The sequence below is a fragment of the Dunckerocampus dactyliophorus genome, chromosome 12 (assembly GCF_027744805.1).
Source record: "Dunckerocampus dactyliophorus isolate RoL2022-P2 chromosome 12, RoL_Ddac_1.1, whole genome shotgun sequence".
Lineage (NCBI taxonomy): Eukaryota > Metazoa > Chordata > Actinopteri > Syngnathiformes > Syngnathidae > Dunckerocampus > Dunckerocampus dactyliophorus.
The window spans coordinates 24,639,992-24,656,717 of record NC_072830.1 but is presented as its reverse complement, the minus strand read 5'-3'; the positions used below and the strand labels follow the sequence as shown (position 1 = coordinate 24,656,717).

Below are 16,726 nucleotides of genomic sequence, written 5' to 3'. Positions count from 1 at the left end.
ACAAAACAGGAATTTGTTACTCTTTGATTTATCGGAGCTGATCTGATCTGTTTATTCATTCATGATCCATACATATGGACATATTGACACAAGGCTGCTTTAATTTGGGTATTTTATTACCAGGTACTCCGGTTACCACTCACCTTTTAAACCATGCATGCTAGGTTCATTGGTGACCAAATCTATCTGGGTATGAATGTGAGTGTGAAGGATTGTTGTGCCCTGCGATTGACTGGCGACCAGTCCAGGGTGTACCCCGCCTCTCGACTGAAGTCAGCTGGGGTGGGCTCCAGCATACACCCCTGACTCTAATGAGGATACACAGCCCAGAAAATGGATGGATGGATTGTGTCTTATGGATTAAAAGTTGAAAAGATGACACAAAACCAGACCAGGATCTTCTTTAAAGCAACTCATGGTTGTCACTGCGTCTGTCTCGTGTCATCAGAGTTGAGGGTGAGTACACTTACATTTTGATATGCTTATTTTTACACTTATATGACTGTTAAGAATATGAATGTAATGCACAAAGTTGTTCTCTGCTATGTGTCTGTCACAAATCAACGTTAAGCATACACAAGTTCTTGTTTAAAGCTTTATACCGCAGTTTTTACTCAAGCGTGACAGTTAAGAATGTTAAAATGTGACTTCAAAATGAAAGACTTTACACTGGCAATAGTTTGACCCTGCAACATATTATTGCTGTTTTAATTACCAGTGAAAAGATGTGTTTCATAATAAGTAAGGAGATGTCACCAATGGCCCTGAGTGCATTGTGTTTGACCTCAGAAGTTCTGCTGTCATTGGATCACATCTTTGGGTTTCCGGCATGTGATCTCTTCATGGTGAGATTACACCGGACATCCTGGCCAGCTAGGAAGTAAAGGATGGGGTCCACGCAACTGTTGGCACTGGCCAATAGACGGGTCACCTTGTAGGCAATACTGGAGGCCTCCAGCAGGTTACAGCTCATCTGGTTAAAAAAAGCTAAATGTATTAGGCTTTTATGTCAGATAACATGGGAGAAGTGTTTGCTGGTCTTACTTGTGCAGGATCGAGCTGCCTCAAGTATCTGAAAGAGTAGTACAAACTCCTGGTGAGGTGGAAAGGGAGGAAACAAAGCATGAAGGCTGCCAGCACAATGATGATCATCTTCACTGACTTCTGCTTCATCCGGAGGGCTGCCCGGCCCCCGCCCTCACCCCAACTGGGCTCCAGGAGTGTGCGTAACATCAGGCCGTAGCACAGCATCACCACCAGGAAAGGCACAGCAAACATGAGCACCGACACCGCTTGAGCTGTACACTAAGAAGTCATCAAAGAGGTCTGGACTGGTTGTGTCGTAACAAATCCTCTCTGTGGCCACATCCCTGATAAAGAAGGTGCCGGATTATTTATTCAGAAGTGATTTAATAGCTAAATGAGAGGATGTTGGGGAATGTGAAAGGGATTGGTTGCTTTAACTCACTTTGTTCTTGAGAAGTAAAGAATAGGTGCCTGGCAGAATAAAACACATACCCACACCGCCACAGACACCAATCTGGCCCGACCAGCACTGAACCATTTTAGGGAGTGGACTGGATCACAGACACCAACAAAGCGATGCAGACTGATACAGCACAGGAACAGAATAGAACCTAGAAAGAGTTAAAGGAGGACGATATAAGGTACACATGCATGTGTAACATCCGATACAAGAACTCTATTTGTACACACAAAAAAAATCTACCTCAGACTGACAATAAAGATCACTTTGGGTTAACACTGTCAGAAATGTGATAACTTAACAGTACAGTATGTTTATTATAGTATTTTGCAATTCATCATCACTTTGCTTCCCCTGATTGTGCCCTTGCTACTGGGGTCAATATGTGCTGTACATACAGTAAACATTGCTATGATATGCTGTGTTGTATTAACTATCAAGTGCTGGGTTCGATTCTCTGACATTCAAATGCAGCATTTTCACACATTTTTTTCAATAGCATCTGTGAGGTTGTTGCTATTTCATAACACGTCATATTGAATTGTATTATCTGTATTTAAAAAAACCACCATGTTTGAGGTTATAAGTCTGCTTTTCCTCGTCCGTACCATATAAGTTGGCATAAAACAGGAAGCGTATGAGCTTGCAGAGCAGTTCACCAAAGGGCCAGTCGTTTCCATCTGCATAGTAGTGGATGAGAAAGGGCAGCGTGACAATGTAGAGCGTGTCACACATCGTCAGGTTGAACATGTAGACAGTAGAGGGTTTCCAGAACTTTGTGCGGAACACAATCACATATAGCGTCAAGCTGTAGCTGACGGGGAGGAGAATGTATTTAAAGTCTTCTTGAAAATGACAGAAATTGCTGGCGTTGCTTGACTCGTTTTTGTTCATCCTCATAAAAAAAAACAAACAAAACAACAATAACAAACTATGTAATTATGTACGAATTCACAAAAATAACAAAGATTAGATCTTTTACATGGCATACAGAGGTTTGCTGGAGGTCAGTAAATCAGGCACAAGTTGACCACATACTGTATACAGTATGGCACTCAGTAGAGCAGTGGTCCCCAACCTTTTTTGACCCACGGACCAACTTGTGTTCCCACAAATCTCCCGCGGACCGGCGAGTTTCGTACATTCTAGACAGTTCAAGTTCCAGCCAAGTTTTTCCAGAGAGATTATTACATCGCTGCTTGACGTGTGTGGTAAAAGGCAGTGTGCTAGCATGAATTCACTTGAGACAAATGTGCACATTAGCACTCAATAAGTCATCAAAACTTACCTTCATGCATTCCCACATAGTATGAGCATTTGAGACCAAATATGAGGTGAAAGAAAAATGGCAGAAATACAGTAGTAGTCTATCTGTGCGGCATGAGATAAAGTTAGCACACGCACAATGGACATGCGTCAAGTGAGACGGATGTAATAGAGGGAACCGGCAACTTTTCAAAATAAAACATTAAAAAAATGAAATTTCGAAATAATTTTTTCTTGCTGTGCGGCCACTGTTGTGGACCACTGCTGTATAAAGCGTGGCACTCAGTAGAGCACAGATCTCCACCAAGGTTGAATTATTAACATATAAAATAATAATTGGAGTTGGCCATTTGTTTCTTTGATGCCACAGTGACTCAATTATAAATTACATTGAACTCCAGAGCTGACACAACACAAACAGCTGCTGTCAAAGCACCTTGCAGTACAATTTCAAATGCAACATTCTTCAATTCAATAAAAACATAAATAGGATTTTTCTGAAAGCATTTGGACACAAATACATGACATCCACTATAGCGCAGTGAGAAAACCGACTGATTTATGAACACCTGGTCCAAAAGGTTTCCAATCTCTGTCCATTAATTGCCATGTATCGAAACAATATATCACCTCACGTTACATTTGTGGTCCTCTCCCCCTTTGTTTTAAAACACAAGCTGGAAGCTGAGTTTAGGAGACAACGTACCTGAGAGAGATCACCCTTCCGGAGTTCTGACTGTGTACCTGGAGTTTACTTAGTGCAGCAAATTTGACTTGAAGTCAGTCAAACTGGAACCTGCAGACATTGAGACCCTGAGGCTGTTACATTCACAGTTCACAGTAGTTCAGAAAAATATTCCTGTCAATATTTTAAGCAGGTCAAAAGGATAATATAAGTTGATGAATAAATATACTGTATGTTAAGCAGTCTAATGTAGACAGAAATGTCAATAAAATCCAACACATCCAAGCAAAGGGTTGTACATGTGAGTTTCTTGCCTCGACACAACTCAGAAGAATTTCAAGCCAAAAGCATTGAAGAATCATCAACAATTAAAGCCAGTAATGACTGTTGGTCATCTTTCTCAATACAGTATATATGTCATACTGAGTGAGGAAAGGTGAGAAAAAGCATTTAATGTATTACCTGCTCCAGAACCTATTAATGATTACAAGACTGGCCTCCTTGGCTGTGAGGTATGAATTAAAACAACCTTCCATTCTCACGTTCCTTTCCACAACAATCAATGCATTTAGACTTTTTATTTTTTTATTTTCAGCATTTTGGATTAGAAATGCAGCACACCTAGAAAGGAGATCATTAAGCGTGCGTTTGCAGTTAGGTGTCAAGTTGTTGTTTTTAATATTTACGTTTGTAAGTGCATTTTTTCTTTTTGAGTTTCCAGATGATATTCGGGGTCAAATGGTTTTTGCGCAGGTTTCACATGTGACTTTTGACCCCAAAAAAAGTGATTTATGGTATAATTTTCACATCATTATTCGTGATTTTTCAGTTAAACCAGGGTAAAAAACCCCCAAAACAAACAAAAAACAACACATTATATACACTCCTGAGCAAAATTGCAAGAGCAGTTGAAAAATTGCAAACATTTACTGTACATTCTGCGCTGTTCGATCTTACCAACATCTCATCTGAGGTGTTATTCATTATTAGTATCAGCATTTCATCTTTTTCTCTTTACGTTGTGTCTTTTAGCTTTTATTTTTTCCAATTTTTTCAGTTTTTTTGGTTTATATTTCTACAATGGGCAAAATATACCCGGGGCAACACTTTGGACACCCCTGAGTTAAACAAATGATGCACAAAAAACACAGAATGAACCACACAAAATATATAAATAAAATAAAATACAAAGTAATGTTTATAGTTCTCCATTATATTACACTTTTACAAGTTTGAAGGGAAGCCCGATGAAGCACAGATGCAGGCTATATAAATTAAAAATGTATATTCAACAAGCAGCTGCTGGGTCATTATATTGTATTATATTATCCTTTAAATATTCACGCCACGTCATTAAACCAATGTGATCTAATTTTAGTTGTTTTAAGATTTGAGGTGTGCATTTGATTGGTCGCAAGTCATTCTCTGTGGGTAAAAAAAATAAAGGAAATGTGAAAACTTTAAATTGGCTCATCGATTTTTCTGTGCTTGACTGCGGTCCCTTGTTGCCATGCAGCTCTCTGCGACACAGCCTTGCTAGCTACTTGTAGCCGTCAAAAGCAGACGTTCTCCTTCTGCTTGAGACGGATATGGACAAATAAGCGACCAGATCATAATGAAAAGCCTTTTTATGATTATAGTGGAAACGTAAGGCGAAACGGAGGACTTTGGTAATCAGGAAAAAAGTGTTTTCATTTTTATGTTCATTTACGGACACGGGATGTGCTACCATACGTCACCACTCGGGGGAGGCATTGCTCTTGGAAGCCACAGGGGTTCCCCGTTAATGTCCACCTTTCCTCCCCTTTGCCTTTCCCACTGTCCTATCCAGATCGTTACACTACACTATTATACACTACTGTACTCTCCACTCATCCAGACACAAAGTGCTCACACTCACATCAGCAGCCTCACTATCTGCCTCGTATAAACCAGCCATTCACCATCAATCATGGCCGCCGGAGTACAAATCTAACCCGTCTTTCCTCCCTGACGTGCGAAGGGGAGGATTACTATCAATTTTTTGGGTTGTTGGAGGAAGACAAATTACCAGATTTCTTTTTTGGATTACAGCACATTTGACAGGAGAAATAACATTCATGTCAATACTCCAAAATGCAGCCACCGCCGAGGAAGGTGAGTAATCGCCACAGCGCCGTTATTTATGTTTTAGCCCGACTGAGACAATGGGAGAACAATGTTGTAACATTATTAATAGAGCGCTAACCACGCACACGCACACAGAGCGTTCTGTTTGGGAAGACATGCACATTACATAAATGGTACTTTTTACTTGCTAATGTTAGAAAGCGCCGTAACGTTAACCATAATGACATGATGAAGACGATGATGAAGATGATGCATCTGTTCAAACGTCAACATGACACACGCCTCGTGGGCTAACAACACGTCTCGTGCACAACGACTAACCACGTTACTATGTTAATGTGACATTTCCATATTTTCGCCACACAACTTTATGATCAAACATAATCAATGGCGTTTGTAATGAATGCGTGTATCATGACGTTAGCATGCGCATGACGTGATGCTAGCTGAGTGTTATCAACTACTGTGTGGCGACTGCAGCGCTGCCTAAACGTGCTTGTGTGATGATGCTTGTTGTGTTCAGGGAAGACCTTCAGTCTGTCCAGGGTCACAAATATTAATACATCACACACACATGCATGCATGCTGACTGAGCCTCGTCCTAGACTGGCTTATTGATTCTTTATTGACACGGCAAAATCCCCTTTTGATGATAGGCATTGTGTGTGTTTGTGTGTTGAAGTAGCTTCCTATAAGCCCTGTGTGTGTGTTTTCCACAAATAGCTGCATGAGAGGCAATTACCTTGGTGTGAACCACTGCGCAGTTTCCTCTTAATTACCACATAGTCCCCATGTGCAATTTGTGCTGTGTGTTCCTCCTGGCCCTGAACGTGCTCTGTCAAGTACGCAGAACACGCTGTCACCATGGAGGCTGCAGAGACTTGAGTGCACTGTAAAGTTTAACATCTCATCTGCCCGCCGTCTTTTCCTTGACACCTCTACGAAGGCCTTGGCTGTATAATATTTTGCAGACTGTGGTGCCACCTGCCAATGTGGCTGACATATTCATTACACCAAAGCATCAGTCTGTTGGAATCTAATACTTCGTCTCCTCCATGCAGCTGCTTAGATGTCTTGTTTACACACCACATGTGTCTGATTCACATGGTGTTTTAGCGAGGAGATGGCCGCTTAGCGTTCAAAGACTGATAATAAATCATATACACTAATATGCATGTCATAATTAAAAATGTCACGCACAACGTAGAACTACAAGACATATTTACACAGGATTCCTCTTCTTGTTACTAGGACCCATTGCCTGAATGTCACCGTTATTATGATTGAAAGTAGGCAGGTAGGAATTTGACACTGCCAGAACAATCATCGGGCACTTTATTCGGTTCAACTGTGCGATTGAAGAGCTGTATCAAACATTGTGTCGTTACGCATAAATCTTTCTGAGACCTGTTTCTAAACTTTAGACTGAAACCATATAAGGTAAGCAACATATTGCAATCAGCACTTCAGTCGTCATCTATGATGCAGTGCACACCCAGTCCATTGCTAACTACAATGTGTTAAACTAATCTGACAGCATTTCATCAAAACTATCACGATTGGATCTCATTGGATTATGCAGGTGTACTTGTGTATTTTCTCAGTTTAGACAAGGGTGAAGTAAAATCATGATGAGGACGCACACCACAAAAAGCTTACTATTTACTAGGGGTGTAATCGTACATCTGGGGTGTCCAAACTTTTTCAAGGGCCACATACTGAATAGTCAAACGATGCAGGGGTTATTTTGATATTTTAAATGACTGTATGTAAACTGGCTAAAACAAATCCAGTGTTATATAAATTGAAATATAAAAAAAGCCTGCACCTAAGTTTTGTGTCGTAGGTGACAAAGAATATTAGTATTTTTAGCATGATTTATACAATCTTGTATTATTCATACAAACATTAAAATTTTCCCCCGTTACATTATGCCTTTTTTCTTTTTCCCATTTTTGTGGTTGTTTTTTTTCATTTTTTTCTTGTTTAATCGTATTTTTACAATGTCTCGCAGGCCAACAAAAAAGTTGCAGGTCGTAAAAGGCCCCGCCGCTGCGGTACATGTAGTATTCCGATTTTTTTCACGCAGTACAAATGACGTGAGGGACAGGAAGTGTAATTTCCCATAGTCGTACTTCATAGTCATACAGACCCAGACCCACAGTATATGACAAAGTAGGGTAGCTTTCGACCTGGTCTGGTCTGAAAGTGGTGAACAAACACTTTCTCGGACAAGCTAGCTAACTTCAGGGTTGACCGACCTCTCCTTACGACGTCTGGCTTTTCTGGAGAAGTCCATCCTCCTCCGTCAGCTATTGTGGTAGCAAATTGCCACAGACTCTTCTTGACTTTGTTTTGCGCTGATCAACCATTCAAGCGAATCTGAAGTCTGATTGGTTAAACACCCCCATTGCTAATAGAGTTCAACTCACATCTGCCAGCACTCCTGATTCTGAAGGCGCTAGGCAGATCAGATTGACACGGTCGCATACAGAAGCTAAATTCTAACATACGCATACGCTACTGGAAGCAGTGCAGCTAAGAAACATGCTACGAAATGAAGATAATGGACTCGAGAATAAATTAATAACATTTCATGGAACAAATGCTAGAATTTAAGTTGTAAATGTAGGGCAGTGCTTCTAATAGTGTTTAGGCCAGCAGAGAAGGCTTTGCTGGCCCTGATGGCACATGACCGTTTTTTTAAACTTTTGTGAGGCGCATCTGCAACAAGAATCTTCATTATTTTCGCTATTTACACTGTACGAAATAAGACAGCCTGACGTCCGAATCCAAATCAGCTGACTCTCTTTTGTGATTTCAATTATGTCATAGACGTATAGTCGACAAGGGGAAACCAACAAGTGCTCCCCACCGGGCATAAGACGATCTGTTGTGTTTGGTATTTAGTTTGGATATTTGGCCGTGACAGTCGCCTTGCACAGTTGAAGCAGCCAACCCACGGTACTCTTGTCTCAGGATGTCAGTCTAGTGTGGACCTGTGCCATGTAGTCCCATATCGCTAAATCCACATTTCTCACCAAGTGGTACTGTTCATTTTAGCTTGTCTTTGTACAGTTTGACAGACTGGGTTGTCCTATGGGAAGAACTGTTTTGAAATCCAAGCAAGTCAGACGTTTACCGTCTTTCCAAAATGTTACACTACCAGTAGCACTGAAGTGGCACTTTTTCCTGGGTTTGAATTTTGGCTTCCACATTCCAATAATATGCATGTTCGGTTAATTGGAAATTCTAAATTGTTAATATAGGTATAAATATGGACAGCTGGGATAGGCTCCAGCCCACCTGTGACCCTCAACAGGATATGGTGTCAAAAATTAACAAAGGAATGAATGACTGAGCGCTGCTCTGTTTACTTGTAATAATAACGGTCTAATTCTTCTGATTCTCAGCTGCTTTACAGCAACCTTCATCTTCTCATCATGCAATCTTAGTCACCTTCTCTTCTTACTGTCACTTGCTCACCTGCCATTTTCCTCCCTACTCCTCCCCCTTCTGCCCAGCTTGCCTTCAGCCACACTTCCTCTCACTGTCTGTGCCGCCACCCGCCCTTCCTCTTCTTAGTACCGCCTTGTGCTTTACAATGAACGATAGCGGGAGAAATCAAGTCAAGTAGTAATGAACATCTCCCTCCTTATCTTCAAAGACACAGCACGATTAAAGGCTCTCTGCAGTGTGTGTGCTCGTGTACGTACATGCCTGCGTATTTGTGTGTTGGCTTGTTGTTGTGGCTAGAAGAGTCCCAATTCTGGCCACTGTTGATGTGGTGAATAGCCGGTGGAATTCTCCTGACAATACACAATGACCTCCACGGTGACAGCATGGACAGGAGTGTGTGCGCATATATGTGTTTTTTAGAATCCAGCATATTAGCATAGCATCTGGTGCATGCAAAAAATGCCCCCCGGTGTCTCCAAAACTGAGAAAATGACACATATTGTGTGTCATTTCATATTCCATAAAACTGCACTGTATGATATTTCAGAATAAAGGTGTCACATGGTTCATTAGTGACATAATGGATAGGGATAATAATCAATTTGTTGATTGATGTAATCCAAATTTTGTTGATTATGTGTAATTGAACGTTAATTAGGCCTGTATTGAGGCAAAATGAGAGCGCACCACTTGACTGCGACCAGCAGAGGCGCTGTTGATTCATTCTGAAGTTGTGTCACTACACAATCCGTACCGGAATCACGATTCGTTCTGCACGTGTGCATAACTCGTCTACATCCGGTTGGCAGCTTGTCGACCTATTTTTCGGCAGTCATGTGTCAGACAACCCGATTTGTACGAAACATGTACAGTATACGTCATCCCGCAAACCCCAAAAAACGTTATTTAGCTTCAAGAAATGACAATATAATCAATCTTTTTATATATCATATCCATGGTGCAAGTGACTGGTTGTATAAATTATTTTAAGGTTGTTGTTTTTTTCACCGGGACTGATTCGCCCGGGATCGTTGAAATGTTTTTATTTTGACTCCCAGTTTCGATGCCCACTTCCGCCGACCGGAAGAAATACACCAACAAAGAAGAAGCGGCTAAAAAGTTTGGCTTAAGTCATAAAAAAGAGCGGCTAGCTCAGTGCAACATTTGCAACATGATATGCTGAGGAGGGTGCACGGTCAACATTCGTGGTGTCGAAATAACACAGTACCTCGTCTCTGATGTGCTACGTCGGACTTCCTCTAGTCAGTCAGGGAAGTCAGGAATCAGGGAAGTCAAACAATAAATGACGTCTGTCTCGTGACAATGTAATTGAGGGTTTGAGAACCCTCGCTGATGTGGAAGTTCTGTGTAAATAAAGGACGGGAGCTACGGCTAGACAAGTTTATTAATTTGCACCGTCTCTGTTAGCAACAGTCAAGAGACCTTCTCAATCCACACAGCACACTGCTGACCTTGAAAATAGGAGCGCTTTGGGTTATACTTGGGCTGTTTACTTAGTTCACATCATTAAACAATTCATGGACAAGTTCAGACCTTTAATTAAAAGAAAAAAACTCTTGTTAGCACTCTTATTTAAACCATGCAAACTTGTACGACCCTACCTTTTAAAAGCATCGAAATCGAGAAACGTAAAGAACAGGAATCAAAACTCTGAATTGGAGCCGGTTTGTTCAAATTTAAACAATACCCAACTCTGGCTAGCAAGATACTGTATGTTTGGATGGAAGGTATGTCTCCATTTAGAAGAAAACTGTAGATGCTGGTACAAGCACTTGGCTTACGGTCATTTACATTCAAATATCACAGCATTTTCTGTTTTTTATTTATATTGTTTATTGTATTTGTATTCATTTATATAGCTGTATTTGTTTTTTTCCTTTGTTTGCTATACCTATATGAAGTATGGTTAGCGACCATTCATGAACTCTCCTGTTGCCTAACTGGGGAAGCATCATGTGACCTCGTACAGGGGAACCTCATATCCTCATTAATCTGTTCCAGAACGTCCGACGAAACCCAAAACATAAGCTGACCGAATCAATTTTTCCCATAAGTAATAATGCAAATCCAACTCATCCGTTCTTTACACCCAAAAACGTTCACACAAAACACTTTTTACATAGAACAATTATAGTTTTACATGCAGAAAATACATATGAATACATATGAATACATATAAATGAGGAATGAAAGGGGTAAATGAACATTTAACCATTGTGGGTTGTTTTGCAGCTGTGATCAATAAGAAAAGCAGAGACTACAGAGTCAACCGCTGATGACATCATAGAGAGGCGAGGGAGCTGGGGGCCAATGACTTCCGCTTCCGGTTTCCATTTTGAAAGCATGCTAACAGCCACGTTTGTGTTACGAACACAGTTGGACTCACGCAGTGCATTAATAACACGACAAGATGCAGAGCCATATTGTATGACATCCGAGGGCGTACAGCAACTGAGGCAAAACCTTTGCGTACATTTTCGTTGTAAAGCAAAACATACAGTACGCTAACTGGGGCGTATGCTACCTGAGGCTCCACTGTACAGTAATCGCAGTCAATTGGTTCCAGACTCGACTGTGACAAGTGAATTTCCGCCAAGTAGGATTCCTTATTTATAAATGGAAAAATTTTTTAGTTAGAGCATAGAAAAATTGTTTCCAACCTTCTAAATGCAGTTTTTAACATTATTAGAGCCCTCCAGACATGAACTATCACCCCTATAGTCACTGTTTCACTCGTGTTACCCAATATTGTAGACATGCATTCCGGGGGGGGGTTGGGCGAACAGGAAGTGAAGCTGGGGGTTCAGAGTTCAGTTTTAGCTTGGCGTGGACAACAGTAGCACGTGTTTTTATTAGGGATTTTTGATAGGAATTCTTGTGCCTGTTACTGTAAGATCATTCAAACCTGCAATAAAAGCCTGTTGTGCCATCGATCAAGTCTGTTACAGTAACATTACTGACACCTAGTGACCAGTGCAGTGAATACTACATATCATTCACAGCATCTTTCAATGTGTCTTCAGAATGCCTTGTATATGTATATTAGTTCATTTAGCCATTTCTATGCTTGAAAATGCTTAATTTAGGCAAAAAATAAGTAAAATTTGCCTCAAATGCATATTTTTTTAACTAATAAAAGGCCGTATTCAACCACTATACAGCAAGATTTATTAATTAATGTATTTGTGGAAAAAACGTTATCGAGTGAAGAATTCAGACTGCGAAGTGGGTAGGGACGACCATATCTCATTTTTGACTTTTTGTTTTTAATGACTGGGCATCAATGTGGGAAGGCATATGACAAAGAATGTCCTCTTAAAGTGTATTTGTGTCCTCACCAGGTTAAAGTGACACAGGAGCTGAAGAACACGCACACAGACCAGTTGACAAGACTGCACTTTAAAAATCTGAGTGAATGCGACCTGCTGGAAGACATGAGGTATGAACACGCGCATGCTCCAACACATTCTTCTCAGCCTTTCGCTAACTGCAGAGTAACTGCCAGATGATTTTAATCTAGCCTCTCTTGGTTGATCCGAATGTGCTCTCCATAATCAGCTTTGAGTGTTTCTTAAAAAAAAGGACAAAAGGTCAGGAAAATGATGAAGGAATTTCCTGCTGGCTTCTTCCTGTTCCCTCAATCCTTTTCTTTTTGCCGAGTCCCTTGTGTCGCCCACCCTCTTGACTGTGGTTTCATTTTGCCGCATTTGCTCCAACAGTCTCCTTTGGTCTGTCTCTTTCTATATCCGAATCTTTTTTGTTTGGCAAAGGGATGAAGCGCTTGTTCCTTCACACGCTCTCATTTGAGCTGTGGATGACGTATCGATAATTTATGACAGCCCGATCTCATCCTCACTTTCTCTCTGTGTGTGCGTGCAATTCATTTATTTTGCTGTGTTTCTTACATTGTTTCACTCACGCTAAAGATAGACGTGTAAAGAATGCAATTGTGTTTTGGAATATATTTGGGTGCAAATTAAAAAGCATTATGGTTGAAAACGTAACAACGAAGATGATTTAAAAAAAACAAAACAAAAACAAGACTGTAAAATGCCCACAAAGACATCCATTTTAACAATAAACAGAAAAGTGTTAAGGCACCAAAATAACTGATTCATTCTACATCCTTCTTTTGGTGTATGACTCCAGTAGGCAAACTACATTCTGCAGATTGATTGACAGAGAATTGCCATTTACTTCTATGTGACAAATGGAATGGAAACACAATTTTTTGTCTTGTCCTTCTAAAAAAAAAAAAAAAAAAAAAACAGTGCCATGCAATGAACAATGCAGAATTCTGGAGGTCTTCCATTGTTGTTCTTTGTTTATCGTGTCTTCTTTGTTAAAGTCATTGTCACCCTGCTGTGATGATACACTAATCAGGTGGCTGATGTCGCCCTCCGTGGGCCATGGTGGAAACGCAGGCCAGATCAGACTTAAGTCAATTAAACTGAAGTCTACCGCTTGTTTAAAGGTGGATTTAGCAATGGCACAGGTCCATCATGGACTGACATCTTGAGGGAACCTCTAAGGCTGAACACTGCACTTGTCAACTTCTGATTGGTTCTGATTTTGCAACAATTATCCCATTTATAATAATGAAAATGGAAATAATCTGTTCACGGGTAAAACTGTTGCCATTATTAATTCATAAATACTTGACAAATGCCTTCACACTTAACATTTTAACATTCGTAACTTCCCCACTCTAGGAATAAGTTAATATTCTGATGAAATCTGCAGTTTTATGCACCTTGAGAGACATATCTTTCATATTTTGGTCAAGTTCCCAATTGTATGTCCTGAGGGGGGCATTTGACTGTACACTAGAGAGGGTAATCTCCCTGGGAACTAATGTCAGTGATTTAGGCTGAAATTATACTGCAGGTCTAAGTGGCTAATTCCAATTTAGTGTTTATATTCATAAGCCGCCACTAGTTTTGTTTTCATGACCTTTTTCACAGCAGTCATTCTGACACAGTCAATACAAGACCAGAAACAAAAAGCAGGATTACAGTAAAAATACAAAAAATACATTTGTTACCATTCACCCTCAACGGGATTTGTGCCGCAATCTACCGTGTCAAAGCCTGTGATTAATAATAAATAATAATAACATGTTATTATGAATAGTTATTTATTATTTAATATATTATATTTGATATATTTATTATTTATTATTATTATTTATTATTATTTTATCTTTATAATATAATAAATAATAATACATGATTATTCACAATTATTTATTATTAATAAACTAATAATAATAATTCTTAACTCTTCAAAATTACTTAACTCTTCAAAATTATAACTGATACTTTATACAATTAAATAGAACACAATTAGATTTGTTTGATGGTCCTTATTATTTAATATTTGTTTCCCCCCTTTTACAGTAACCTCAGATGTTTTCAAAGCCTCCTTTACAGTGTTATTATTATTACAGTATTGATATTGCTATTATTATCAAGACTTCAGTTTTATCTCAACCAGTCAACATTAATAAGCCTCCATTTCTTTTGTAGAGTGTGTACATGAAAATATTGTAAGGCTATCTGAGAGCTCATTAAAAGGCAATGTTCTAGTGAACACAGTCTGACATTCATCAAATAAATTAGTCAGTTTGGCTGTCAATAATGACTAAAACAAGAGAAATGACACTTAATTGAGAGCATAACTTTGCTAAGGTTCTGAGAAAATGATGAAAATAAAATCACAGGGAAGAGACAGTGCACATGCACATACTTGTATTATTATATTTTGTGACATGTTGATGCGAACTGGTTACTTTTCATATAGTGAGAGAAGGCAATTCAATACCAAACACGTATTTCTGTTTTAATAAACTCGAACGCCCAATCCACACATTTTTTTTTGCGCCAGAGGTAAACTGAGGTGATGACGCAAATGCACACTAATGGATGTCATTTTTATAGCTGTTTTAAGCCATAAAAAATGGACACAAGGTGGCAGAAGTGCATTTGATAAGAGCTCGATATAGATCATTTGCATGTAAAAACACACTCAACAGTAAGGAGGAAGCGTAAGAGCATGGAGGAGTGTAGCATGCAGAAGATTACACATTGTAGGGAAATTTCAACGCATGCACACGCACACACAGACGCGTGGACACACACAGTTTAGTTCCAAATGTGAAAGTTGTAAATAGTTCATGGTGTTATATTTGTAAATAAATTGTTATTTGTATATAAACAACCCTTTTTGTCTTGTTTATGTTGTGGTATAGGTGTTTAGATATTTGAGCTGTCACAAAAGCAACACATTTGTGTCAAAGTGAAAGTTATGCTTGAAATGTGTCTTCACAAAAAGCTGGTTTTCTCCCTGTTTTAGTTGGGAACTCATATTTTTCTAAAACTTACCTATGTACTACCGCTGATTGCTAAAGAACGAAAAAAGGTAGAGACAAACTTTTTTTCTGATGAAAGACGGGAATCTAATCGTTCTTTTGGTAGGTTCCATGTTTATATAGCCATAGAACACAATATTCTGTGTGCCTTGAAAAAAAATTTAAAATCGCCTAAAACGGCTGGGATTGAATGTGTTAAACATAAACGTCTGTGCTCTGTTTATATCATCTTAAGACAGCCATGTAAACCATGTATTCTGGTATGTCATGGATATGGAAAATACATAAACACAAAAGTCTCCTTATTAGATTTCTTGAAAATTGTTGTTACCGTTTTTATACGCCAGAGTCAATGAGGCATCATTGCAGGCTCGAGCAGCTCAATGTAAGAACATCAGTAAGTACAACTAAATGCCCCTGTCCTTTATATCTATCTGTATGTGAAAAGAGCAATTTGTGGCTGTGAGTATGAATGAAATCCTTTCAATTAACAGTATAACACCTTTGTTTTGCTTCATTATGATGTCAACATAGTCTGGTTTCAATGCCAAAGAAAAAGCAAAATGGTGCACAAGGCTACATCCAAAGCGAGATACCTTGTATTTAGTTCCCTGGCCCTGCAGCAGGCTCACTGATAGATTGCCAGTGTGAAGTCACAATATATTTTCAGGTGGGAAATTGAAAAAGATGTATATTCTAGACTTCTGTGCCACTTTTTTCAAGTGGGTCTCATGTCGTGGCTGCATCTCTCCATGTCACTGATGTGTGTGAGTGACAGTAAGAAAAGCCCTGACTCACTCGAGGAGAAGTCGTTTGGCATAATGCTGATTTGTGTATATGAATCTCTAGAGCCAGACTTGTTTTTTTTTAACCTAAGGGTGGACAGACTCAGTGTGACAAGAAACCTGAAATCTCTGTGAGCTTAGTCTTCTGAATAACAACCTTCAGTAAACTTAAGAACATTAGCATCAATATCACTACCTCTCACATGCTAATGGAGTGTTCTTCCATTTATCATGTATTCCCCCACAGTAAACTGGTTCTCACAGTCGTTGAGCGAATGAGGATACATGCCATGCCAAACATAACATTAGCTTTGGTATAGCTGGTCAAATGGCAACAACTTGTAGTTTGTCTTGCCTTTAATCCTGTTATCTTGGACGAAACACTGCTATGATAGTGATGTGATGTAGTGATTGGGGAGACTAGATTTTATTTGGAAGGGTGGACTCAAGCGCCCTCAGCTATGAGCATCTGCTGTTTGTTTTTGAGCAAGGGACTAAAGCTCTACTTTCTGTTTGGCCAACTTAAATTTGCAATTGTAAGAATT

At 39.6% G+C, this 16,726-nt stretch overlaps 2 protein-coding genes across 4 annotated transcripts in view; one reads left to right on the top strand and one right to left on the bottom strand.

Annotated features, from left to right (window-relative positions):
* Positions 1 to 134: 134 nt before the first annotated feature.
* LOC129190980 (P2Y purinoceptor 2-like) lies at positions 135 to 2,900 on the bottom strand. The gene is given in 6 exon segments (XM_054793857.1): positions 135 to 973; positions 1,045 to 1,296; positions 1,298 to 1,370; positions 1,469 to 1,637; positions 2,095 to 2,166; positions 2,775 to 2,900. Coding segments are annotated over 6 exon segments (741 nt in total). The 5' UTR covers positions 2,785 to 2,900; the 3' UTR covers positions 135 to 808.
* A 2,132-nt stretch (positions 2,901 to 5,032) lies between these two features.
* The window catches only part of LOC129190979 (F-BAR and double SH3 domains protein 2-like), a 55,859-nt gene continuing 44,165 nt past the window's right edge, over positions 5,033 to 16,726 (top strand). The window contains exons 1-2 of one of the 3 annotated variants that reach the window (XM_054793855.1): positions 5,033 to 5,573; positions 12,368 to 12,465. In XM_054793855.1, the coding sequence (XP_054649830.1) occupies positions 5,553 to 5,573; positions 12,368 to 12,465 (119 nt within the window). In that variant the 5' untranslated portion in view covers positions 5,033 to 5,552. The remainder of the gene's footprint in view (positions 5,574 to 12,367; positions 12,466 to 16,726) is intronic. The other 2 variants (XM_054793853.1, XM_054793856.1) reach the window with 2 other exon arrangements.